The sequence below is a fragment of the Nerophis lumbriciformis genome, linkage group LG01 (genome assembly GCF_033978685.3).
Source record: "Nerophis lumbriciformis linkage group LG01, RoL_Nlum_v2.1, whole genome shotgun sequence".
NCBI classification, from domain to species: domain Eukaryota; kingdom Metazoa; phylum Chordata; class Actinopteri; order Syngnathiformes; family Syngnathidae; genus Nerophis; species Nerophis lumbriciformis.
This window is the reverse complement of record NC_084548.2, coordinates 34797501-34825000: the sequence shown is the minus strand read 5'-3', so window position 1 is coordinate 34825000 and position 27500 is coordinate 34797501. Positions and strand designations below refer to the sequence as shown.

At 42.9% G+C, this 27500-nt stretch overlaps 1 protein-coding gene across 3 annotated transcripts in view; it reads left to right on the top strand.

Annotated features, from left to right (window-relative positions):
- Positions 1 to 27500, top strand: part of LOC133619211 (ELKS/RAB6-interacting/CAST family member 2) — a 432577-nt gene that overhangs the window by 96510 nt on the left and 308567 nt on the right. For all 3 annotated transcript variants that reach the window (XM_061980157.1, XM_061980149.1, XM_061980165.1), the window contains exon 6: positions 6686 to 6853. In XM_061980157.1, the coding sequence (XP_061836141.1) occupies positions 6686 to 6853 (168 nt within the window). The remainder of the gene's footprint in view (positions 1 to 6685; positions 6854 to 27500) is intronic.

Here is a 27500-nt window from a genome sequence, read left to right as displayed (position 1 = left end):
GCTGCTGCCCACTGCTCCCCTCACCTCCCAGGGGGTGATCAAGGGTGATGGGTCAAATGCAGAGAATAATCTCGCCACACCTAGTGTGTGTGTGACAATCATTGGTACTTTAACTTTAACTTTAACTTTAAAAAGGGAGGTGAGGACAAAAAATATGTTTTCTTTGAGCCTCTGTTTTCTACCAGGGTCCAGAATGCACATTTAGCTACACTTGAAACAAAAAGGAAATTGGCTCAAGTGGATGTCAATACATGTATCAAACCTGCAAATCTACAGAGATACTTTCTTTTAAAGTTGCGCCAAATATTTCCAATTGTTTTGGATTTTGCAACCACAGACTGTTTAACACATTTCAAGGTTTTTGGCTTGTATGGTATGGGCTTGAGGGAAGAAAGTCATTTTGAAAGGGCAGGGGGAGTGTTTTGGGGGATTATTGGTCAAAATTTTGTTTAGATTTTTTTTGACCATAATTCAAGTTGCTTTCTCTTCAGAATGCGCAATTTTGTGGGCAGGCCTATTTACATGCCAAAGCCCTCCTCCAGGCCAAGCCCTGCTCCAGCCAAGCTCCCTTCTCTGCGTCTCTACCCCGTCAGCCATGTTGTAGCTTATAGCACTTCCATATTAAGAACCGTGGATGACCTCAGTGGTCAAGGCACTTTTAAGGGGCCCAAATCCCTGCCTTCCACTCATGGGACAGAGAGTTATACAGCAGGGCTAGATCTGACCTTTGGAAGAGGCATCAAGGCTGCTAAAGTGGAGTATAGGAGGAAATTAGAGGCGCATCTAGACAACAAAGCCTCACGGTGGGTTTGGAAAGGCATCCAACACCCGACGAGCTACAGAAATAACTCATTGGCAGACTGTAAGACACATAAGACTCGCTAACGGTGCGATTCAATCATTTATTTGCCCGTTTTGTGTCATCCAGACCAGCTACACCCCAGATGCCCCTCCTACCCTCTAAACCGCAAGTGCTTGTCCTCAAAGAACATCAAGGGGCTCATGTATTAAGCTTGGGTATGCACAATAACCTGCCTTACGCCTTTTTTCACGGCAAAGGTGAGATGTATCAAGAGTGAACTTGACGTAGACAAGTGCGCTGCCTCACACCAACATCATTCTTCATGTACGTACATGCCTACAGGCTGTGGATACTTTGGCGGTTCACAGACCTGGTCATTTGGGCTTTGCCAAAATTTGATTTCAACAATGTAAAAAGATCGAGGACACAACATTTAGTTCTTCGCCAATGCATTTATTTCTTCATATCCATATTAATATTTGTGAGGTTGTCTATTAATTTTATGTAGGCATGTTTGCCATCTATTACTGTCACAATGTGTTCCTGTGACTCCAGCACCAGCTTGGCCAGTCAGGCGGACAGCAGCAGCCGGTGGTTGCGGCATAATACCACTAAAGGAATGATCCGCCTTTTTGTCACGTACGTACGTGTAATAATACATTGAGTGATCAAGTAAGAGTCAAAGTATTTCATATCCTTTTTGATAATACTGTAATGTTTAAATTTAAAAGATTGCAAACCAAATATTACATACATTTCACATTAACCCCTAATCTGGCTTTGGGCAGGTTATAATGTATGAACACATTTTGTAGTAAATTAAACAAATTAGGACTTGTCCAGGGTGTACTCTGTCTTCCCCCGCGAGTGCAGCCGGGATAGGCTCCAGCCCGCTGCAACCCCAAAAGGGACATGCGAAGGAAAATGCGTGTATTACACAAATTATATATATATTGGCGGTAATCAGAATCACTTGCCAAATGAGGTGCAGCACTAATTAATACTTGGTTCCCCTTGTCTGTTTTGGCCATGCACATCCAACTCTTCTCTTCACCTTTTTTCTGACCCTACCATTTATTTTTTATTTTAGCCTGTATTCAGTTCTTGGAGAAATGACAGGCTCACAATCTCTCTGTAGTTTGCTGGAAACATGAGAGAGAAACACGTCCGGCTGAATTGAAATTGGGCAGGGCCTGAAGATCGCAGGCACAATGCTAACTTCAGTATTATTTGTGTATTTATAAGGGGGCGAGGTCTGGGCGTGTCCAGCCACGCAGACATGTGCGGTTATTTCCAGGTTGATTGCGATGTAAAAAAGAAATGTGCCTGGATTTGTATGTGCGCACACTTTAATACATCTGAATTTTTTCTTGCATACAGTGTTTTCTGGGTTTGAACGTATGTCAGTTTTTTTGAAGGAAATCCACGCTACTCTTAATACATGAAGCCCCAGGTGAGAAGGGCAATGAAGGCATAAGAACCTGCTTAAAGCGGCTGGGCCGGATGGCATACTGGGCAAGGTGCTCCGGGACTGTGCAGACCAGCTGGCAGGAGTACTGATAGAGATATGCAATTCATCCCTGGCACAAACCCAATTTCCGCCCTGTCTCAAGGCAGCCATTGTCATCCCAGTCCCCAAGAGGACAGCCATAAAATATTTAAATGACTACAGACCAGTGGCACTGACGTCTGTGGTTATGAAGTTCCTTAAAAGGCTTATTCGCCAATATATCAAAGCCTGCCTCCCCCAGAACTTTTGAGCCACACCAGTCTGCCTACAAGCCAAACCGGTCCACAGAGGACGCCATCACCACTGCTCTCCACTCAGCTGTGGAACATCTGGAACTCCCATATACGTCAACATGCTCCTCCAACCTGTCACCCAGCACTGGATTATTTCAGCCCTGTCCCATTCATCCCTCGGACACCATCATCAAGTTCGCCGTTGACACCACGGTGGTGGGCCAAATCATGGGGGCGGCAGAGTTTAAACAGCCTACAGAGAGGAAATACAGGTGCTGGCAGCGTGGTACACCAAGAACAACCAGAGGCTGAAAACCACAAAGACCAAGGAGATGGTCATTGATTTTAAAGGACAGAGAGGGCAACAGACTCCCCATGTAGTAAATGGAGCATGTGTAAAGACTGTGGCCTCCTTTAAGTTCCTGGGATCTTGCATCTTGGAGGCCCTCACATGGACTTGCAATACTTCAGCACTGGTCAAAAAGGAAAACCCAGACTTCACTTCCATCATGTGCAGCACTGGTCAAAAAGGCACAGCAGAGACTTCACTTCCTTCGTGTGCTGCGGAGGAACCCATTTGAGGAAAAACTGCAAGTATCTTTATCAGGCCACCCTTGCAGACAGGAAGTCCCTGCAGAGGGTGACCAGAACAGTGGAGAAGATTATCGGCCACCCTCTGCTCTCTCGAGACGACAATGCTCGCTCTCGCTGCCTCTGCAGAGCAGAGAAAATCCTGGCAGACAGCTCTCATCCCGGTCAGCACTTGTTCAACCTGCTGCCATCAGGAAAGAGATTTCGGTCACTCAAGAGCAGAACAAACAGATTTTAAAAACAGTTTTTACCCGTGGGCCATTAGGCTATTGAATCTGTTCCAATAGCTTAGCCAATAGCTAACTGCTTTTCACTGTTGCACTGCTGTTCGTACTGGTATTTATGAAGGTTTTTTTAACATGTTATTTAATTTTTGTCTCGTATTTTGACTGCACCTAACCTAATACCCACCTGTAATTTCGCCATGCTCTCATGTTTGATGACAATTAAGTGTTCTATTCTGTACTATTCTATTTGTATCTATTTTTATTAGAAATGGCAACAGTGGATGATTTTAGCATGCATTTGCTTATACCAGCTAGTCTGCCACACAACAAGAGGGTAGAGAAAAATAAGGAACTTATTGACTACAACTTTGGACTACAACTGGATAGAAATGGGGGACTTGCGCAAAGCTCTTTGGGTAAACCTCTACCTCATATGGACATGTCCACTAATTTATCCATCCATCCATCCATTTTCTTTCGCTTATCCGAGGTCGGATCGCGGGGGCAGCAGCCTAAACAGAGAAGCCCTGACTTCCCTCTCCCCAGCCACGTCATCTAGTTCCTCCCATGGGATCCCGAGGCGTTCCCAGGACAGCCGGGAGACATATCCGCTAATGTAACTAAGTAAATACGTCACAAAAGTCTCAAGTTCAAAATGGCTCGTTTGAAGCATTTGGGAAGAAGGCAATATTGTTTTGTAAATATCTCTGCCATGCCTCCATAGTTTGATTCCAAATGTTCAGGACTTACGGGGATTCCAAATAAAACAAAACGAAAAAAAACCAACGTGGTTTTGCATAATAGGGACCCCTTTAAAATACATTAACGAGTCACAAAAGTGTGTACCGTATTTTTCGGACTATAAGTCACAGTTTTTTTCATAGTTCGGCCGGGCTCCAGTACGACATATATGTTTTTTCCTTCTTTATTATGCATTTTCGGCAGGTGCGGCTTATACTCCAGTGCGACTTATACTCCGAAAAATAAGGTACATGTTAGCCTCTTTTAATGCATTCTCTGACCAAAACATGTATTTGATTTCCATCACGATTAACAAAATATATTTTTTAAATTAACACACTACCTTCAATTACTATGGTACATACTAGAGGTGTCCGATAATGGCTTTTTTGCCGATATCCGATATTCCGATATTGTCCAACTTTTAATTACCGATTCCGATATCAACCGATACCGATATATACAGTCGTGGAATTAACACATTATTGTGCCTAATTTTGTTGTGATTCCCCGCTGGATGCATTAAACAATGTAACAAGGTTTTCCAAAATAAATCAACTCAAGCTATGGAAAAAAATGCCAACATGGCACTGCCATATTTATTATTGAAGTCACAAAGTGCATTCTCCCTGAGAGAGCATGAGGAAATTGAGGTGGGCGGGGTTGAGGTGGGGGGGAGGGGGTAGCGAGGGGTGTATATTGTAGTGTCCCGGAAGAGTAAGTGCTGCAAGGGGTTCTGGGTATTTGTTCTGTTGTGTTTATGTTGTGTTACGGTGCGGATGTTCTCCCGAAATGTGTTTGTCATTCTTGTTTGGTGTGGGTTCACAGTGTGGCGCATATTTGTAACAGTGTTAAAGTTGTTTATACGGCCACCTTCAGTGTGACCTGTATGGCTGTTGACCAAGTATGATTGCATTCACTTGTGTGTGTGAAAAGCCGTAGATATTATGTGACTGGGCCGGCACACAAAAGGCAGTGCCTTTAAGGTTTATTGGCGCTCTGTACTTCTCCCTACGTCCATTTTCACAGCGGCTTTTTAAAAAGTCATACATTTTACTTTTTGAAACCGATACCGATAATTTTTAAACCGATACCGATAATTTCCGATATTACATTTTAAAGCATTTATCGGCCGATAATATCGGCAGTCCAATATTATCGGACGTCCCTAGTACATACTGTATGGGAATTCTCCTCACATTCACCAAATACTGCCTCAAGACTCACAGCATGTTTTTGCAGAAGGGCCCTTATCTTTTAACAGCAGCAGGAAACTCCCGAATGATGCGGAATATTAGTACACTGTGTGGAAAGTGCCAATGTTGTTTGGTGTGTGAAAGGAGAGCTAAGTGAACTATGCTGTTCGTCATTCTAGCTTTTTAGTTGTCAGCAGATAAAGCCGCTATTATATTGCTTAAATCCAACCCACTGAGTGGTCTGTCACTGATGTTGATATTCTATGTATAGAGATACATCTTAGATTCCCACCATCATTATTGACATTTTTTGTTAATCTCTCTGTGTTTTAACCCATATAGTACTTAAGTTTCCTGTCGTCTATCCATCTCAAATTTCTTTTTTTTTTTTTTTTTGGCAGCGGTCGATGCTTTTAAAGGTATTAGCTGGGTGTCCTTATTGTACTATCCCAGCTTAGTGGGCCAGTGCAGGTGAGAGTGGGGATTTCCTGTTCAGCCTTTCTAGTACATTCTTGCGAAATTGCTCCTTGCCAGGTGGAGTGAGAGAGGAGAGGCACTCTTTGCTCTCACGTTGCAGAAACTGCACTTCAACACGCATTGATGTGAACACGAACATGCCAAAAGTGCAAGGGTTAATGGTGTTGATCGGTTTGTATGTGTGTGTGTGTGTGTGTGTCAATGCAATAAGGAGAGGGCAGGACTAAACTCAGTTTTAGACTTTGGTTGTCTGCCAGAAGAGCAATTTACGATATGCTGCAACATCCTACACAGGGGGGTCCTGGCCTGCATCTAACAACTCTTCTTGGGTGCCTGCGGCCCGTGTGGTGCACTCCTGTTCAACGCACCAATTTTCTATCTGGTAAAAAAATTGCTCTCAGTCTGTATTTAAATACCCATTGCAAACATACTAGTTATGTTTTAGATGCTACAGAAGAGAGATGCACTCATTCTCATACTCATGACATCCAGTGGATTGTTTTATGTGGGCTTCCCCACTGCAGGCAGTAAAAATGAACGTTGATGTACAGCCAACAGACGTTAGTGTGTGAGTGTGTGGACAGTAAGATGTTTGGCAGCTCAGGCCATCGTCATACATCATCAACAGCACAATCACACACACTTGCAAAATAACTTTCAATACTATGAAAAATGTCCATGGAGTCCTGCTATTACACCTAAGACAAAAAATATTGCCTAATTTACTGTATTATTGTTTATCAAATATTAATTTCAGCTTTTTTTCCTGTGTTTTTCTTGGCTGTTTTCAAAGAAATACATCAGTGAATTTGCAGGACACACATTCCGAGTCACTAATATGCGGGGATCCACTGTAGTAATCCTTATTGTTTCTCTTGTCAACTCAGTAAACTCGACTTGTTTCCTAGGTAGATGCCCTCAGAGTGCGTTTAGAGGAAAAAGAGCAGTTCCTGACGAAAAAGAACAAGCAGCTTCAGGACCTGACTGATGAAAAAAGCACCCTAACGGGAGAAATCAGAGACATGAAGGATATGTTGGATGTCAAGGAGAGGAAGGTCAATGTCCTTCAGAAAAAGGTATGTGCACACTCCTGCTATGCAGACTAAAGACGCATGTGTCTCAAGTGTATTAATAGTGCTGTCTCTCATTGCTCATAATTGAAATTAGGTTAAATTGAAATTGCTTGTAAATAACCAAACAAACATGTTTCATTAAGATATTAGATAATTGTTTTGTACTGAGAATTTTAGTTAACAAAATAATAAAATCATTATTTAGGATAAAATAGAACTTTTGCAAATGCTGACTGCTAGATTAGAAGTCACTAAATGTATTACTGCAATAATAATCTACACATGTACACGCACAAGGGCACACAAACACACACGCACACACTGATTATATTAAATGGTTATGTACTTAGACAAGGCCTGTGACCATATCATGATCCTCATGTTGTCATTTAGATCACATACACATAAAAGGTCCCGATTGCCCCCTATGCTATTACCCATTGCTAGTTTTCATTGAATGTTACCTTTAAAGATCTTATGTTACTTCACCGGTCTGTGTTTGCACATTTGACTGCATGAATATTTAATGCCCCCAAACGTTTCTCTATGAGGCACTTAGATGTGACCTGTGCAGCTTTTCCTCTGCCATAGGAAAGAGTAGACATTGAGTTAGTCTTCTAAAATAGGGTACAGTATAGCTACATTTTTAAACCTATATTTACTCTTGCTCCATTCATGTATTTTTTGTCATGTTTTATCTTATATAAAATAGAAATGAACAGTTAGAACTATTTGAATTGCTTTATCTGCCAGCTCCCCTTTCCTATTTAATGACACTGTGGATCACTCTCTCACTCTGTTATTTGGGGGTGTTCTACTGTGTTCTCTTAAACCCTCCATTTTCTCTCTCTTATTTTGCTTTGTGACAGACAATTATAGTGTCTAAGATGTTTGATTTGAAAGGACAACTTGAACAAAATAAGAAACAGTAATTAGTTAACTTTACATCTTTAATTCAAGACATTTTGATTTGTGTGATTCAAAGTGAGGACTTTTTCACATTGAGCTGGTCTCAAAATTAGCCTTTAATTACAGTTACCCAGTATTCATTTATTTGATTTTATTTATCTTGTGAGCAAACTCTGTTGGCAATAATAATTTAACTGGGCTACACTCATTTGATGAACTCCATCAACAAACAAAATATTAGCTGAATTCACAAAACGTAAAAGGATGCAATTACATGATTTAATGAGAAAACAACAAATTTAAGGATTGCAAGTTAAAAAAAAAATGTATATGCAAATTAAAGAGTTTGACATTTCTTCAAAAATTGCATAACATCCATACATCCATTTTCTACCGCTTATCCCTTTCAGGGTCGCGGGAGGTGCTGGAGCCTATCTCAGCATAACAGCAAAATCAAAAATAAGATATTTCACTGACTGACATCTGGAAAAGTAAGAGCAGAAAGAAGTCGGTAGGACATTTATGTGGGTGTAAAAATAGAAGACAAGCGGAAGAAATGTAAAATATACGACACACAAAGCAACTGATTTTTCTGTTAAAGTTCTTGAACCTTTAAAGTTTGGCAGTCTGTGTGATTTTGTTTGTACTAAATCATGCCTACTGCCCCAACACATTATTCTACTCTAGTGAGAAACCCTGTTTTTGCTATTGCTTCACAGTGTCCTCCTGGTCTTGATTTTTACGCTTATTTTGTTTTTCACGAAAAAACTAATTCTATTATTGTTCCGGTACACTCTGTAAAAATCGGCGTAACAATGATGACGTGGGGTTGGGGCTCCTGACAGGCAGCTTGGCGGGTCGCATATTGCGTGATTCAATCAATTCAAAGGCGCAAGAGAAATAGAAACACATTAGGATGACGAAGAAGGCATCTCTGCCAAAAACCCAAACCTGTGTAAACAGCTCAACACATGGGAGACTTATTATCCTTGCGTAAAGTCTAAGTTGTACGAAGTGTAAATGTGAGATGTGAGAAAGAAATGACATGAGCCAGCATGAAAAATATTTCAAGCATTAGTGCCGTGAAGGAGCGTTGAATTGTGTTTTTGACATTTTCACTAGATACTAGGGACCCTCGACAGACAGCCTTAAATTTGGTTTGCAAGCACAATGCATGCATCTTAATGGATAGCTATAGTTCTTAGTGACCTTGCCAACTGCGACAAAGAACGCAATTTCAAATCCCAAACAGGGTGTGTTATAGCATGTTTTGTTTTATCTTGTTATTATTAATTTCACGGCTATTTTGTAAAAAAATATAATCCTGTTTTTGTCCCCTTATTTTCATAGTAATTTTCCATATTTTGAAATGCAAATGTTGACAGTTATGGGGCAATTAAAGCAGGGCTATTAAACTGGCAGCCCAGGGGCCAAATCTGGAACAGAAATAACACCAGACTGGCCCCAGAAATCAGTTCAAAAACTTAGGAGAAACTAACATTTTTGCAGAAAATTATATATAGTAAAAACTACAGTGCTCAATGAGAATACCAATTCTCAAAATAAGAATACAAGTGCAGGGAAAAATCTGCCCTCTGGTATAGCTTTCTGGAAATGTGGCCCCTCGAACAATTTAGTTAAAGAGTCCTGATGTACTGAATGTATATGTGCAACCTCACTTCATCTGTTAAAGGCTAAGTTGTAAACGTCTGTGGGATTTTGAGGCTGTTTGACTGATAAAGAGCTTTGCTTTAACCCCTCATTTGTGCTGTTCTTCATTTTTAATAGAGCAAGTGATACTTTACTTGCCTGTATATATTTCCTGTCTCAGGAGACGATTGTCAATGTTTCCTTTGGGCCTCTCCACGGACAGCCACCATGACTTATAGTGTGGCACCATGATGTCACTGCTGTAGCTTGAGCCTCAGATTGATCCTAACAGTTAGATGCTGAATTTAACGAAGAGTAATGAGCAACTGCCTTTTTAAAACGACAAAGGCATTTTTTAGTTTCCCGTATCACAACGCAGAACAGTCGGAGCTCTGTTTAAACCCTTTCGTCTGGTGCTATAGCCAATGCATGATGATGCATTTATTTATTTATCTTTCATTTTTGGTTGCTTTTTGCCCGGTGTGGGTGGGGGTCGGGGGCGCTATGAGAGGCACAGGGGTAGAGTTGGTTGTGGTGCGGTTTTGGCGTACATGTGTTATTCATGTTCAAACATTGTGGTTATTTCAATCCATATTCATGCTCTTAAAAAGCCAAGCTTTGTACGTGGACGTATAGTATCGCCTATCAGGTTCCCTCCTTATGGCAACCGCAGACGGCAGCTACAGTTACGTCTGCCTCAACTGCACTGGACATATGTGTGTGGCTATATAGAAGGATGCCCGGTACACAAGGATCTCTGATGTTTCTGGTTATGTCTAACAGATTGTGCATCTCTATTTCGGTGCATCCTCTTCTAGACTCTTTCAGCACTTGCTCTAGCCTGGTGTCATCGCTTGAGCTGGTCTGCTGTAGATGGAGTAACAGAGATAAAAAATAAATTTTCTCCAGGCTTCTACAATTCTACACTTCTACACTCTGCTCTTTGGCTCGTTGAATAATTGCAGTTGTCTTTTATAATTCCTTATATCCTATGAGTTTTTGTTGAAATACACTCACACGCTCATTTCATGTTCCTAGTTCAGGGGTCGGCAAACCAAAACGTTGAAAGAGCCATATTGGACCAGAAATACACAAACAAAATCTATCTGGAGCCGCAAAAAATTAAAAGCCTTATATAGGTGTTATATTAAATGCAACGAAATGTTGAAATGTAATATTTATTCTACACATTTTTACCACATTGGAAAACATTAGCAAAACTTCTCAGAGGGTGAGATAACTCCTGGAAATGACTGTCTTAGAATGGCCAAAGGTATACATGTGTGTGTCCAAGTTAAAGGAAACAGCAGGCTGTCTTCTTTTAATAGATTTATTACAATCTTTGGCAAGCTAGGTAATGCTTGCAGTGGTCTGGAACAACATGGCACACAAACAACTATCTGAAATGCAGACAATATTACACACGGATAATATGTCATGAGACATGCAAATATAAATTAAATACACAGAGGACATAAGTAAAGGAAATTAAATGAGCTCAAATATAACTACAAATGAAGCATAATGATGCAATATGTACATACAGCTAGCCTAAATAGCATGTTAGCATTGATTAGCTTGCAGTAATGCACTCACCAAATATGCCTGATTAGCAGTCCAACAAGTCAATAAAACTATTTAAGTACCAATGATTGCCACACACACACTACATGTGGTGAGATTATCCTCTGCATTTGACCCATCACCCTCACTTATCAACAAAGCGCACCTTTGTACATTCACGCACACTATACAACATTTGGTGGACAAAATGAGACAAAGAAGGCGTGAAAGATTTTACATGTAAACAAACTGTTGCGTCACAGTCCACACTATGGTGAGTTAAAAAATTGCTGAAATTAGTAGGACAAAACAGTGTTCACCAAATAGTCTCATCAGTGACGCATACACACAAACATATTAAACAGTGGACTTTCTAACAATTGGGAAGGTTTGTGTCATGTTTGTCCTTAAACAAAAAAACATACTAAAACAAAATAAAAAAATGTTTCCCCATTTTTTTCTATTTTCAATCCTTTTTTAAAAATGCTCCAGGGAGCCACTAGGGCAGCACTAAAGAGCCGCATGCGGCTTGAGAGCCGCGGGTTGCTGACCCCCGCCCTAGTTGAATAAATGAATGCCCAAAGTCTGCATGCACGCAGGCTTGCTGATCTCTTACAAATTTGTGGAAAGTACTGTAATCTTACTTTCTTTAAACTACTTGCTGGTCCCCCCCCCATCCACCAACCTTTTTTACACACAAGGCCGAAACAACAGTGGCACTGTTGAATGTGATGCATATGGTTAGCGGCAGGAAGTGCTGCACGTTGATTGAAAGGAAAATGTTGCTCGAGCATTGGCACTGTGTTTGTGTGTTGAATGTACACACACATTTGCAAGTCGTATGTTTGTTCAACTCTATTTAATTGATTCAGTGTGTTTTGTTTGTGCTTAAAGTGCTGGTGATATGATATATTTTTTTCAGAAAACAAATATGTATTAAAATATAGAAATGAGATAATATCAGTCAAAAATTTTTTTTTCTTACAACTAATAATGAGACTGAGTTGAAATCATATTCTAAGGAATGGTGCATGATTCGGCTTGCTTTTGCTTAGTTAGCTAAGAAGAACCTATTGATCTGAATTTATTAATCTCGGATAGCTCTGGTAAGCACAGTCAATTTTGATATTTGAAACATTTTTCAAGGAAAATCTAAATTGCCCTATCGGTGAACAAGTTGCAGAGCACACATGTCGGGGAGTTAGCCACATAGTCAGACATTGTGGGCTGCCCCGGAGGTATTCCAGCCAAGTAAGTGAGTGTGTATCAGCTGTGTTTCTCAGATCCTCTGAGATAACGTTGAACTATACACATACTACATTCCTGTTGCTGTGATGAGGCCACCAATGTCTTTTATCCTAATGGATTCCATCTGACCAATCACAGCGTAGACACATGGCTACAGATAAGACCGTTGGAGCTGGAGAAGTTCCGGTGAAAAAAGCCTCTGATCGGCTCTCAACCCCACACTTGTATCCCCCCACTGCTCCTATCAGCAATCAGATGGGATTCATGTTGAGAGCTTGCAGAGGCTAGCTGATTGGAGCCAGGCTACACATCAGTCAGAATAAACCCAATGTTAGGCCACGTGTCAGGCTCCAGCTATTCGATTCCAACTTTTGCTTGACCACAACACCTGTACTTTAGTCCGCCAAATCGCATGCATTTGATGGCTTCCCCACTTGATGAAGAACATATGTCTGACTGTGTGCTGATAATGACAAAAAAAGGTACCATAAGATCACCTGTTCTGGCCCAACCTGTCAGCCAGCCAGTTTCACTATTGGATACTTACCCAGCACATCTGTTCATGTCGAATAAAAATGGGTCACAATTTTACAACATTTGATCTGCAAAAACACTAAATGGGGAGATTACAGCCGCTGTGGTCCCCAGTGGGTAACATTATTTCTTGGTACAAACAAAGAGGAAAAAATAATAATAATGGCGCAGGGAGCATTTAAATCAAGCATCTGGGTAATTAAACAGCAATTACTATAGCATACCGCAGCTGATGGGGGGTGTGCTAAAAATATGGTATTGACCCTAAAGAGCGTGGACGTGATTCGACTTATCCAAAACACACATAGAGGCGCCCACGGTCAGGTAGCTCTTGGCTCATACATGTGCAATCTGTCTACATTCAAATGCTCCAGCTTTGTCCCCCTACTCATTGTGCCCTTTGGTAGATCAACTGTAAACTCCATCTCTCTGTCTATTATGTGTGTTCTCTGGGTTTCTAATTCATATTAATAGATGCAGTACGGCGTGCACAGAGAGGCAGGACAACCACTATATCACAGTTCAGTGTGCAGGGTGTTTGCCCAAATATTCATTGCTTGAATCTTGTGTTTGGTACCCCCGCCGATATTCTACCATTGCCTCTGATGTGGCTATTTTGCACAATCTCTGTGTAAAATTGTCTCATGCGTTCTTTTATTTGTGTGTATGAGGATGGAAAGCTATATAACTGACTGTATGGAATTTGGTACATACAGAAGCAGAAAAAAATAGATGATTACAGTACTATATACAGTCGTGGTCAGAAGTTGACATACACTTGTAAAGAACATAATGTCATTGGGGACGGCGTGGCGAAGTTGGGAGAGTGGCCGGGCCAGCAATCTGAGGGTTACTGGTTCAATCCCCACCTTCTACCATCCTAGTCGCGTCCGTTGTGTCCTCGAGCAAGACACTTCACCCTTGCTCCTAAAGGGTCCTGGTTAGCGCCTTGCATGGCAGCTCCAGCCATGTGTGTGTGAATGGGTGAATGTGGAAATAGTGTCAAAGTGCTTCGAGTTTCTTAAAAAAAGTAAAGTACAACCCATTTACCATTGCTGTCTTGAGTTTCCAATAATTTCTACAACTCTTATTTTTTTGTGATAGAGTGATTGGAGCACATACTTGTTGGTCCCAAAAAACATTCATGAAGTCTACTGAAAATGTGACAAAATCTACTGGGTCAAAAGTATACATACATCAATGTTAATATTTGGTTACATGTTCTTGGCAAGTTTCACTGCAATAAGGTGCTTTTGATAGCCATCCACAAGCTTCTGGCAAGCTTCTGGTTGAATTTTTGACCACTCCTCTTGACAAAATTGGTGCAGTTCAGCTAAATTTGTTGGTTTTCTGACATGGACTTGTTTCTTCAGCATTGTCCACATGTTTAAGTCAGGACTTTGGGAAGGCCATTCTAAAACCTTAATTCTAGCCTGATTTAGCCATTCCTTTACCACTTTTGACATGTGTTTGATGTCATTGTCCTGTTGGAACACCCAACTGCGCCCAAGACCCAACCTCCAGGCTGATGATTTTAGGTTGTCATGAAGAATGTGGAGGTAATCCTTCTTTTTCATTGTCCCATTTACTCTCTGTGAAGCACCAGTTCCACTGGCAGCAAAACAGGCCCAGAGCATAATACTACCACCACCATGCTTGACTTTAGGGTTGTTGTTCCTGGGATTAAAGGAATCAGCCTGTTCTTGCTCTAGTTCTTTTTGGATGGATGTCATTTGTCTGGTAGCCGTTTCCCCTTACTACAGTGAGGGTCATGCGTCTTATACCACACAGGTAGTGCTTTGGCGGAAGAGTTAATTTGGCCGCCTGATATCTGGCCTATTTCTGGTTTGATCTGTGGTTTGTTGGCGAGGCATCCGTGAGCAAGATCGTGATGCATTATATCCGCTACAACTGTTTTGTGGTAATAAAAAAAAAATATATTTCTTATGACTGAAGTTTGATTTGACCTCTCTTCTTCTCCCCCCTCTTCCTGTGTGAGAAGTCACTGCATTGTCTTCTTGTGGGTGATAAAATAAATGTCATTATCACTGAGCCTCACTACAGTACTTGACATCATGAAGGTGATCTCAGGTTAAGATATCACATTGTCACTCAATTAATCACTGGTCTTAATTAGTAATGTTTTTTGTTTTCTGCAAATATTATATATATATATATTTTTAGTTTGCATTACAGTAATTTTATATATAAGACGTATAAATGATATCTTACATTAGTAGTATACCTGTATATGCATGTGTTTCCTAAGGATTTGCCGGTGGATACATGTCTGTTGCAGCAAATGACCACTAGAGGACGTCAGTTTACACAATATCCCTGCTATTCTATTACCTCTGAATCCTTAGTTCTTATTCCAGTGGCAAATTGGCATGAGATGTGATGGAGATAGAAGGGGTTTTATGGAGGCCAAGTAAACTAAAAGGTGACCTTCATGATTGAACTGTGTGTATCATTAAAAAGCCACATATGAAATCTCACAATAAGGAAGACGGCTGTGATGCATGTGAGAATCATCAAGTTGGGATGGTTGGAGATGGGACTAGTGTGCAGGTGTACACATTGGAGCATATTGTTGAGGTCACACGTAGAGTGAAAATATGTGTGCATAGTTCAAGTCTTGGAATGTGTACATGCTCTGCTGAAATCACAGCATGTGCCAGGGCTATATTTCCACTCTATAGTTTGTCATGAAGTAAGTGTGTTTGAATGCGACCTAGATTTCTCCAAGGAAGTACCCAATAGCCCCCTTTTCCACCGCAGCAACTTTCCCATTTACCCGGGTAAATAAAGTTCCCCCTGTGTTTCCATCCAAAACTAACCGGGTAGATTTAGTTCTTAAGGAACATTTCGGAGTTCCTCCTAGCTAGGTGGGAATTTTTGAAGCTACCCTGAACCTTTTCGGGGGTGTGTTGTGCTGTTGAACGCTGATTGGTTGGAGGCAATCCTAAAACTTATTTTTCAAAGACATGACGGCTATTATGGAGTATATAAGAGGACGACTTGTTTATTTCTCAGGAACTAGAACCTGAAGTTCCTGAACTATTGGTGGAAAAGGGCCTCGTGTTACTATATTGTGCTCAGTTGCTGTTATTTTGTAAGTGAGACTGTGTTCATATGCATATAAATGTCTGAATCATGTTTTCATGGCGATGACAAGTAGAGAAAAGCCAGTTTTAAAGAAAAAACATTTACTGTTCATCATTTTATGGGTCTAAAATACTTCCAGAAACACTGTACAAACACTTGTAACACTATGGTGGTCACACTCCATCCTGGTCTCACCGTGTTCTGCAGTAATGGTTCTTTTGGAGGCCACCGAGTTCTTGTTCTTTCTTTGTATGGGAGACAGATGGGTCAACTGAGTTTGTGGTTCTCCTCTGTAACATGCTGCTTTTAGGTCACTCTGTTTTTTCCCAGAAACACAGCTTCTTCTCTCATCACATTAAACTGAGGACTAATCACAATATTCCTAACAAAACTGTAACTACAACTCCATAGCCATGCAGCCAACTGACAATCAGCTTAGCATAATATTATTAATTAGTTAACTTTGATTTAATATTTACATTACGTATTAATTTTAGTGCTTAGATACTCCAATCCATGATTTTGTTTTCCTTATTGGTTTTATTATTTTGCAGCATTTATTTGCCTTATTAACTGAATTACTGACAAACACAAGCTCATAAATTCCTTAAAAGGGGTCATATCAGGATTTTTTTTCTACATTTAAAACACTTCCTTGTGGTCTACATAACATGTAATGTTGGTTCTTTGGTCAAAATGTTGCATAGATTTTTTTTTACAGACCGTTTTCGAGCCACCTGTCTTATTTACTGCTTTCACTTTCACTATGTCTTCTCGCCGCCCAATTTGTTTTAGTTTTAGTACTTCCATAGCGAGTTTACTAACATTCAAACTACACGCTACTTTATAGTAGAAATATCAACAGCGAAGAATACGTGTCCATGTACGACCCAGTCTGCCCCACAACAAGAGGTTTGCGTAAAAGAAGGAGCTAATTGACTACAGCGCGCACTTCAATGGCGGACGCGCACATGGCACTCTGGGTAAATTTATACCATATGCGGATAATCCGCTGACAGTTTTCCTAATATGTGATGTCACCAATTGTGCACATTCCAAACAGCTCATTTGGCAGAAGTTGGAAGGAAGGCAATATTGTTTTATAAATATAAAATGCAATGCCTCCATAGTTGGATTTTACAATTTCGGGACTTAAGAAAATTCCAAATACACAAGAGCAGGTAACAATAGGTAAGAAAAGTTGGTTTTGCAAAATAGGACCCCGTTATTGTAACTCATCGAGCATTTCTGAAAAACAAATCAACTGTAGCATACAATACCATACATCAACTTGTGCTAAATATTTGTAATTTCAGATTTTTTTCAAATCGGAAATTTACAACCTGCAGGTGCTATTCACAAATTCAAGGTCATGTAACGGTAGCAGTTTATCTGCTCTCCTACTTTCGAGGGAGGGAGCCTGGTCTGGTTGCATGATGCTATTTTAAAGTTATCGGTAATGCTGTAAACATTTGGGAGTTGTGTGTGTGTGTGTGTATGTATGTGTGTGTGTGTGTGTGTGGACGTGTGTGCATGTATGCGTGTGTGTGTGGGTGCGTGTTTGTGTGCGAGTGCGTGCGTGTGTGTTAGTTAGTTACTTAGTTAGTCAGGCAGACATCTGAAAGGGATATGGCTTAGACAAGAAGTCATTTGCAGCTGCTCCAACAAGAGGTGTGTATGGTTTGGGGTGGGTTGACACACACAGGTGATAAAGCCTATGCATGTGTGTCTAAATGTGGTGCATGTGTACGTGTAGTTTGAGTAAGCTCATGCACTGCGGCATGGCAGATGTTCTCATCAGCAACACCCAAGCTCCTGAAACATTGGCCTAACTTCCAGAAAGGCACAGAGCCAGCCCCCTTTTTCCTGTGCCTAAAATGCTTCTCTCTTCAACAATTATTCAGGATTTTAGACGTTTTATTACAAATCATACCCCCTTTCCCATATAAATGATCCAAGTTATACATTCCCATATTTTTAGTGAGCAATACCACATGCGGCGGAATATTCTGTTAAATATTTTACTCATTGGCTGTTATTTTGTGTTCAGAAGCCAAGGTAAACACTAGGCTCATGACGAGTGTAATGATTTGTCTAAGAGCAGTGGTCATATGCTCAATTTCACCTACATTTGTGTTGTGTATTGAGCTTCATGTTTTGTCTGCACTGTGTTACACCCAGTGACCACCAGGGGGAGTGCCAGGTGGGTTTATATATATTGGGTTGGACTTCCGTTCTGGGTTTGCAAATAAAAGCTGTCTAAAGTATACACCAGCTCCCGACTTGACTCTCGTGATCACATTGCTAAGGTGAACAATGAGTATGACTGTAAGTGTTACCGACTAACAGTCAGTATATAAAAAATTGGCGACGAGCATGGATGCGCCTGCCGACTGTTTAAGAAGGCGAGGGGCGGCGAATCTGCGGAGTTTATCGGCGGCTAGCGTTAGCTTAGCTTTGTTAGCGTTAGCTTCGCATAGCAGCGGGGGTACGGCTCACGTCGGGACGACACACCTGCGAGCATGGCGGGCGTCATTGGACAGATGGATGCCTTTGATGAGTCGACGGAGCAGTGGTCGACGTACGTGGAGAGGTTTGAGCACTTCGTGGCAGCAAATGGACTGAATGAGGAGAGGAAGCTGCCGGTGTTTTTCAGCGTGATGGGACCGGCGACGTACGGTCTACTGCGCAGCCTCATCGCCCCAGAGAAGCCGGGCACGAAAACGTATGGGGAGGTAGTGACATTGTTGCAAGCACATTTCTCTCCAAAGCCCATAGTGATAGCGGAGAGATATAGGTTTCACAAGAGAGATCAGGGGGAGGGGGAAACTATTACACAGTATGTAACAGATTTAAAAAAATTATCAGAGCATTGTGAATTTGGAGCTTACCTGCAGGATGCACTAAGAGACAGGTTAGTGTGTGGGTTGAACAGGGAGTCGATTAAAAAGAGGCTGTTAACAGAGAAGGATTTAACATACCAAAGAGCAGTTGAATTAGCAGTCTCAATAGAAACAGTGGCACGAGAATCTCAACAGCTTAGTAGCTCACAGAAGGTGAATGCTGTCTCTCTCTCCTTGCCACCGGGCCGTAAATGCACTCGTGGTAGAGTAAATCACAAAATGGAGGAATGTTTTTACAAGGACCAGTCCTGCCACAATTGTGGAAAAAGGGGGCATATAGCTCGTATGTGCAGGGAGGATAAAGGGGGACCGAAGACAACAAATTTTTTTGTGGTTAAAAAGGGACAGAAAACGAAAGGAAAATTCAAAAAGAGGGCCGATCAGGTAGAGGTGGAGACTAAGCCCAGCGACCCAGAGACAACAGATTCTGATGGGGTGGGAGGCTTACATGTAGTGGATGTAGAAAAAAACGTTAAACACGATAGCGCTGCGTCAGCGATTATCTGGGTTAGACCCAAAGTGGAGGGACAAACTATCGAAATGGAGTTAGACACAGGTGCGGCAGTGTCAATCATTTCAGAAAAACTGTACAATGCTAAATTTAGCCAGTTACGCCTCCGTACCACCAACCTACTGTTGAGATCGTATACAGGCCAGGTTATGACACCCTTGGGGGTAATAAAAGTAGATGTGCGTCTCAACAAACAACGGGCACATCTCCCCCTGTATGTGGTTAAGGGTGACGCTCTCTCTCTTTTTGGACGAGAATGGTTGCGAAAAGTAAAGTTAGATTGGACAATGATTAAAACTGTTCGAGCCACACATCCCATACAGGAAGACCGCACAATGGCAACAGTACTAGACAGCCATGCCAGGGTGTTCCAAGAAGGTCTAGGTACACTAAAGGGCTTTGAGGTGGCGTTAACCCTCAAGCCGGTGTATCAACCGAAGTTCTTCCAAGCACGGTCGGTGCCGTATGCACTTCGGCCGAAGGTGGAGGAAGAATTAGAGCGTTTGGAACAGGGGGGCGTACTGTCTCCAGTACAGTTTAGTGAATGGGCTACTCCAATTGTACCCATTGTAAAAAAAAATGGGAAAGTACGTATATGCGGAGATTTTAAAGTGACCTTGAATCCCGCGCTTTGTGCTGAACATTACCCCATTCCGAGGATAGAGGATCTTTTCGCATCGCTGGCGGGGGGGCAGCGTTTCAGCAAATTAGATCTGGCGAACGCATATTTACAGGTGCCGGTTCAGGAAAGCTCCCGTAAATATCTGACAATTACCACGCAGAAGGGAATGTTTTGCTATAACCGTCTTCCCTTCGGGATCACCTCTGCGCCGTCAATCTTTCAGCGAGTCATGGACCAAGTGTTGCAGGGCCTCCCCAACGTCCATTGTTTCCTGGACGACATTTTGGTGACTGGGGAGAACGATGCAGATCACCTAAAAAACTTAGATGCAGTGTTGGGCCGATTGGAAAAATTCGGTTTGCGAGTACAGAAGGAGAAATGTGAATTCTTCAAGAGTTCATTAGAATATTTGGGGCATGTCATTGATAAAAAAGGGCTACATAAGTCCCCAGAGAAGCTTAAGGCCATCGCGGAGGCCCCAGCCCCCATTAATGTGAGTCAGCTCCATTCTTTTTTGGGCCTGATAAACTATTATGGCCGGTTTGTAAAAAACATGGCAACCATTCTCAGCCCATTACATGAGCTGTTGCACACCGGAGTGGCATGGAAGTGGTCACCGGAGTGTGAGAAAGCTTTTAAGGCAGCAAAAGACCACCTGCAATCAGAACAGGTGCTAACACATTATGACCCCAGGTTGCCCCTGCGGATAGCGTGCGACGCGTCGCCGTATGGGGTGGGCGCAGTACTTTCGCACGTGATGCCCGGTGGTGAGGAGAGACCCATAGCCTTTGCCTCTAGGACACTGAGCAAGGCGGAGCAAAATTATGCTCAGATTGAAAGGGAGGCATTGGGAATTATTTTTGGGGTACGTAAATTCCACGCCTATTTGTACGGGTGCCATTTTACACTACTCACAGATCACAGACCGCTGACAAGTATATTGAGTCCCAGTAAGGCGACGCCACCTATGGCGGCCGCGCGACTGCAGCGGTGGGCGTTAGTGTCAGCACACAACTACACAATCCAATACAGGAAAGCAGCGGATCATGGGAATGCTGACGGTCTCTCACGGTTGCCACTGCAGGTAGCGCATGGGGAAAAGCCAGACGCAGTAGATAGGGTGACAGTACATCACCTTGACGCACTCCCAGTGGACAGTGAAGATATTAGGAAGGGAACTAAATATGACCCAGTGCTCTCTAGGGTAGTAGAGATGGTAGTGTCAGGCCAGTTTGTTGGGACAGTTGGGCAGAATGACGCGTTGGCACCCTTCTACATGCGACGAGACGAACTGACGGTGATCCAGGGGTGTTTGCTATGGGGCAGTAGAGTGGTGGTTCCTCCAGCGTTGAGACCGCAGCTTCTGAAAGAACTACATGCCGGGCACCCGGGCATGGTCAAGATGAAGGCCATTGCACGGAGCCATGTCTGGTGGCCGGGGTTAGACGCCCAGATTGAACAGCAGGCCAGGACATGCTCTACGTGTCAACGGGACCAAAAGAACGCGGCGCTCTCCCCACTGCACACCTGGCCATGGCCGGGATCCCCATGGCAACGGATCCATGTGGACTTTGCTGGGCCGTTCGAAGGACACATGTTCTTGGTGGTGGTAGATGCGTACTCTAAGTGGCCGGAAGTACAGGTGATGAAAACGACGACGACGGAGAAGACTGTACTGGCCCTGAGGAGTATGTTTGCCCGCAACGGAGTACCAGAGACACTGGTTAGTGACAATGGGCCACAATTCACAGCGGCAGAGTTCGGGGCATTTCTCCGGGCAAACGGAGTGAAGCACAAAAGGTCAGCGCCGTTTCACCCCGCCACGAACGGTCAAGCAGAGCGTTTTGTGCAGACGCTGAAGCGTTCATTGAAAGCATCTAGGGGAACATTTACGCTGCAACATCGAGTGGAGGCATTTTTACTCAGCTACAGGAATGCGCCTCACATGACGACGAGTGAGTCTCCGGCTATGCTCTTCCTGCGCCGTCGGCTCCGCTCACGCTTGGACCTTGTGAAGCCGAACGTGTCGGCTACGGTGGAGCTGGCGCAGGAGGGTCAACGAGAACGCAGAGCCCTGGTGGCTAAGGATAGACGGTTTGCAGTGGGGGAGGCCGTGCTGGTGCGTGATTATCGACGGGGGGAGGAGAAGTGGATGCCTGGACTGGTGGCATCACAAGAGGGACCGGTATCCTACTCCGTGGATGTGGGGGCAGGCGCGCTCTGGAGACGTCACATAGAGCAGATGAGAGCCGGTGACCGTGCGCTGTTGGTTCCCACTGGTCCAGAGCAACCAGCTGTGCCGAGTGAACTGACAATTGGGACCCAGCCGGTTGCTCCTCCCCCTTCTCCGGCAAGAGGGGATGCTCTGGAAACCGGGACAGTCGCCCCTGAGTCAGGAGGGTCACCCAGACGGACAGCAGATGTTGGAGCGCCAGGCCGGAGGTATCCACTCCGGGTTACCAGAGCTCCAGACCGCCTTAATCTCTGAACTGTGGGGGAGTGGGTTGTTAAAGAGTCATGTCACGTTTTGGGGCAGAATAATCCCCGTGGAATGACTCCGAGGTTCGGGGGTAGTCTACCCCCCGGCCTCAGTAAGCATGTATGTGTTTTAAGTTTGACTTCCCTATTTACAATAGCCCCCTAAGTGGGTATTTCAATGTATTTTATTGTTACACCGCTGATTCGCACAAAGCATCATTTTGCACATAACACATGTTCTAAGTGCTTATGGCCTAGTCTGTTTTTATAGGCCGGGTTTAATAGGGGTGGTTTTTGGTGCGTGTGAATCTGAATAAGTGGGGAGGGATGTTGTGTATTGAGCTTCATGTTTTGTCTGCACTGTGTTACACCCAGTGACCACCAGGGGGAGTGCCAGGTGGGTTTATATATATTGGGTTGGACTTCCGTTCTGGGTGTGCAAATAAAAGCTGTCTAAAGTATACACCAGCTCCCGACTCGACTCTCGTGATCACATTGCTAAGGTGAACAATGAGTATGACTGTAAGTGTAACCGACTAACAGTCAGTATATAAAAATTTGGGTTGTGTGGTGTCCATAGGGGCTGGGAGCAAGGCTATGCATGAGTGCATATGCTTGTGTTTCGGCATATTTGTTATAAGAGGGTTGTATTGAAATGCTTCTACAACAGTCTAGAGCCTTTTTGCTGTTCTTCTTTGTTTTCAGAAATGTCTTCACATACTAAACATATTTAGCATCAATCATGTGATCTCAGCTCAATTTTTTAAGCACCTCATCACCTGTGACCATTTCTAATTTGAAATCATTGTTGGATACTCCTAGCTTTCTGTAGAAGGCTTTAATGTGTTCTACACCAAAGCGACCAGAGTGGTGGGACAGCTTGTTGACAAGAGTTGCGGCTATGCTGGTGAAAAAGGCGTTAAGTCTGCTTGCTACCTCCATTTTGTCTGTAATGAGGGAGTCACCCTCCTTGATGCTGATGTTGGTGAGTCTGGTTTTAAGTTTTTGTCTGCAACCGGGAAGCTGGTTGTTGAGAATTTTTCAGAGCTCACGTGGCTTATTTGTGTTTTCCTCTATTTTGTCGTTAATGTAATTTTTTTTTAAGGGAAGAGGGAAGAACTCTCTGAGGATGTGAAAAAAATAATTGTTGCTCTCCAGATACGGCTATATGTTTGCCGTATCCCCTTAAACTAAGCTTCAGCATGTCGGCCAAGACCATACAGCAATTTAAAGGGGAACATTATCACCAAACCTATGTAAGCGTCAATATATACCTTGATGTTGCAGAAAAAAGACCATATATTTTTTTAACCGATTTCCGAACTCTAAATGGGTGAATTTTGGCGAATTAAACGCCTTTCTAATGCTCGCTCGGAGTGATGACGTCACAACGTGGCGTCACATCGGGAAGCAATCCGCCATTTTCTCAAACACCGAGTCAAATCAGCTCTGTTATTTTTAGTTTTTTCGACTGTTTTCCGTACCTTGGAGACATCATGCCTCGTCGGTGTGTTGTCGGAGGGTGTAACAACACGGACAGGGACGGATTCAAGTTCCACCAGTGGCCCAAAGATGCGAAAGTGGCAAGAAATTGGACGTTTGTTCCGCACACTTTACCGACGAAAGCTATGCTGCGACAGAGATGGCAAGAATGTGTGGATATCCTGCGACACTCAAAGCAGATGCATTTCCAACGATAAAGTCAAATAAATCTGCCGCCAGACCCCCATTGAATCTGCCGGAGTGTGTGAGCAATTCAGGGACAAAGGACCTCGCTAGCACGGCAAGCAATGGCGGCAGTTTGTTCCCGTAGACGAGCGAGCTAAACCCTCTATCGACCCTAGCTTCCCTGGCCTGCTGACATCAACTCCAAAACTGGACGGATCAGCTTTCAGGAAAAGAGCGCGGATGAGGGTATGTCTACAGAATATATTAATTGATGAAAATTGGGCTGTCTGCACTCTCAAAGTGCATGTTGTTGCCAATTGTATTTCATATGCTGTAAACCTAGTTCATAGTTGTTAGTTTCCTTTAATGCCAAACAAACACATACCAATCGTTGGTTAGAAGGCGATCGCCGAATTCGTCCTCGCTTTCTCCCGTGTCGCTGGCTGGCGTGTCGTTTTCGTTGGTTTCACTTGCATACGGTTCAAACCGATATGGCTCAATAGCTTCAGTTTCTTCTTCAATTTCGTTTTCGCTACCTGCCTCCACACTACAACCATCCGTTTCAATACTTTCGTAATCTGTTGAATCGCTTAAGCCGCTGAAATCCGAGTCTGAATCCGAGCTAATGTCGCTATAGCTTGCTGTTCTTTCCGCCATGTTTGTTTGTATTGGCATCACTGTGTGACGTCACAGGAAAATGGACGGGTGTTTATAACGATGGTTAAAATCAGGCACTTTGAAGCTTTTTTTAGGGATATTGCGTGATGGGTAAAATTTTGAAAAAAACTTTGAAAAATATAATAAGCCACTGGGAACTGATTTTTAATGGTTTTAACAATTTTGAAATTGTGATAATGTTCCCCTTTAACAGGACAGGTTCCACTCAGAACTGGCCTGGCCAAAGAACTTGAGTGCACAAGCTTAGCTTCAGGTTGTGTTTGGAAAATAGACATACGAGTGCTGCGAGCATTGCTGTAGAGGTTGAAGAGGTAGGGGGGGTCAGTCTGTTGGTGCTTAAACCATACGCCACACACTGCTTAAAACTGGTTGGTTTGCTGAGGACAAGCAAGCTATTGGAATGCAGGAACTACAAAACCCAAAACCAGTAAAGTTGGCACGTTGTTTAATTGTAAATGAAAACAGAACACAATGATTTGCAAATCCTTTTCAACTTATATTCAATTGAATACACTGCAAAGACAATATATTTATAGTTCGAACTGAGAAACTTAATTATTTTTTTTTCAAATAATAATTAACGTAGAATTTAATGGCAGCAACACATTGCAAAAAAGTTGGCACAAGGGCATTTTTACCACTGTGTTACATGGCCTTTCCTTTTAATAACACTTCGTAAACGTTTGGGAACTGAGGAGACCAATTTTTGAAGCTTTTCAGGTGGAATTATTTTCCATTCTTGCTTGATGTACAGCTTAAGTTGTTCAACAGTGCGGGGTCTCCGTTCCCGTATTTTAAGCTTCATATGCGGCAGACATTTTCAATGGGAGACAGGTCTGGACTACAGGCAGGCCCGTCTAGTACCCGCACAATGTGGCTTGGCATCGTGCCGCAGAAATAAGCAGGGACGTCCATGAAAAAGACATTGCTTGGATGGCAACATATGTTGCTTCAAAACCTGTATGTACCTTCCAGCATTAATGGTCCCTTCACAGTTGTGTAAGTTACCCATGCCTTGGGCACTAATACACCCCTATACCATCACAGATGCTGGCTTTTGAACTTTGTTCCGAGAACAGTCCGGATGGTTTTTTTCCTCTTTGGTCCGGAGGACACAATGTCCACAGTATCCAAAAAACAATTTGAAATGTGGACTCATCAGACCACAGAAAACTTTTCCACTTTGCATCAGTCCATCTTAGATGAGCTCGGGCCCAGCGAAGCCGGCGGCATTTCTGGGTGTTGTTGATAAATGGCTTTGGCTTTGCATAGTAGAGTTTTAACTTGCACTTACAGATGTAGCGACCAGCTTTAGACTGTGGTTTTCTGAAGATTCCCTGAGCCCATGTGGTGATCTCCTTTACACACTGATGTTGCTTTTTGACGCAGTACCGCCTGAGGGACCCAAGGTCCGTAATATCATCGCTTATGTGCAGTGATTTCTCCAGATTCTATGAACCTTTTGATGATATTACGGACTGTAGATGGTGAAATCCCTAAATTCCTTACAATAGCTCGTTGAGAAATGTTGTTCTTAAACGGTTGGACAATTTGCTCACGCATTTGTTGACAAAGTGGTGACCCTCGCCCCATCCTTGTTTGTGAATTACTGTGCATTTCATGGAAGCTGCTTTTATACCCAATCAGCTGTTCTCAGTTAGCCTGTTCACCTGTGGGATGTTCCAAATAAGTGTTTGATGAGCATTCCTCAACTTTCTCAGTCCTTTGGCCACTTGTGCCAGCTTTTTTGAAACATGTTGCAGGCATCAAATTCCAAATGAGCTAATATTTGCAAAAAATGCCATTTTCCAGTTCAAACGTTAAGTATCTTGTCTTTGCAGTATATTCAGTTGAATAAAGGTTGAAAAGAATTTGCAAATCATTGTGTACTGTTTTTATTTACCGTATTTTCCGCACTATAAGGCGCACCGGATTATTAGCCGCACCTTCTATGAATTACATATTTCATAATTTTGTCCACCAATAAGCCGCCCCGGACTAAAAGCCGCGCCTACGCTGCGCTAAAGTGAATGTCAAAAAAACGCTGCGCTAAAGTGAATGTCAAAAAAACAGTCAGATAGTTCAGTCAAACTTTAATAATATATTGAAAACCAGCGTTCTAACAACTCTGTCCCAAAATGTACGCAAATGTGCAATCACAAACATAGTAAAATTCAAAATGGTGTAGAGCAATAGTAACATAATGTTGCTCGAACGTTAATGTCACAACACACAAAATAAACATAGCGCTCACCTTCTGAAGTTATTCTTCATTCGTAAATCCTTCGAATTCTTCGTCTTCGGTGTCCGAATTGAAAAGTTGCGCAAGCGTGGGATCCAAAATGGCCGGTTCCGTCTCGTAGAAGTCATCGAGAGTCAGTGTCGCTGTTGTTCTGTGAATCCTGCCTTCCGGAAAGCTCGGACCACAGTTGTGACCGAAATATCTGCCCAAGCATTTACGATCCACTGGCAAATGTTGGCGTATGTCGTCCGAGGCTGTCTGCCCGTCTTAGTGAAGGTGTGTTCGCCTTCGGAGCTGTGTGAAAAAAGCCACCCGGCCTCTTCGCGTAAACTTCCCTTAACCACTCGCTCATCTTTTCTTCATCCATCCATCCCTTCGAGTTAGCTTTTATGATGACGCCGGCTGGAAAGGTCTCTTTTGGCAAGGTCTTCCTTTTGAATATCACCATGAGTGGAAGTTAGCATGGCAAGCTAGAACCACAGTGAAGGATGACTTCTCATTCCCTGTGGAGCGAATATTCACCGTACGTGCTCCCG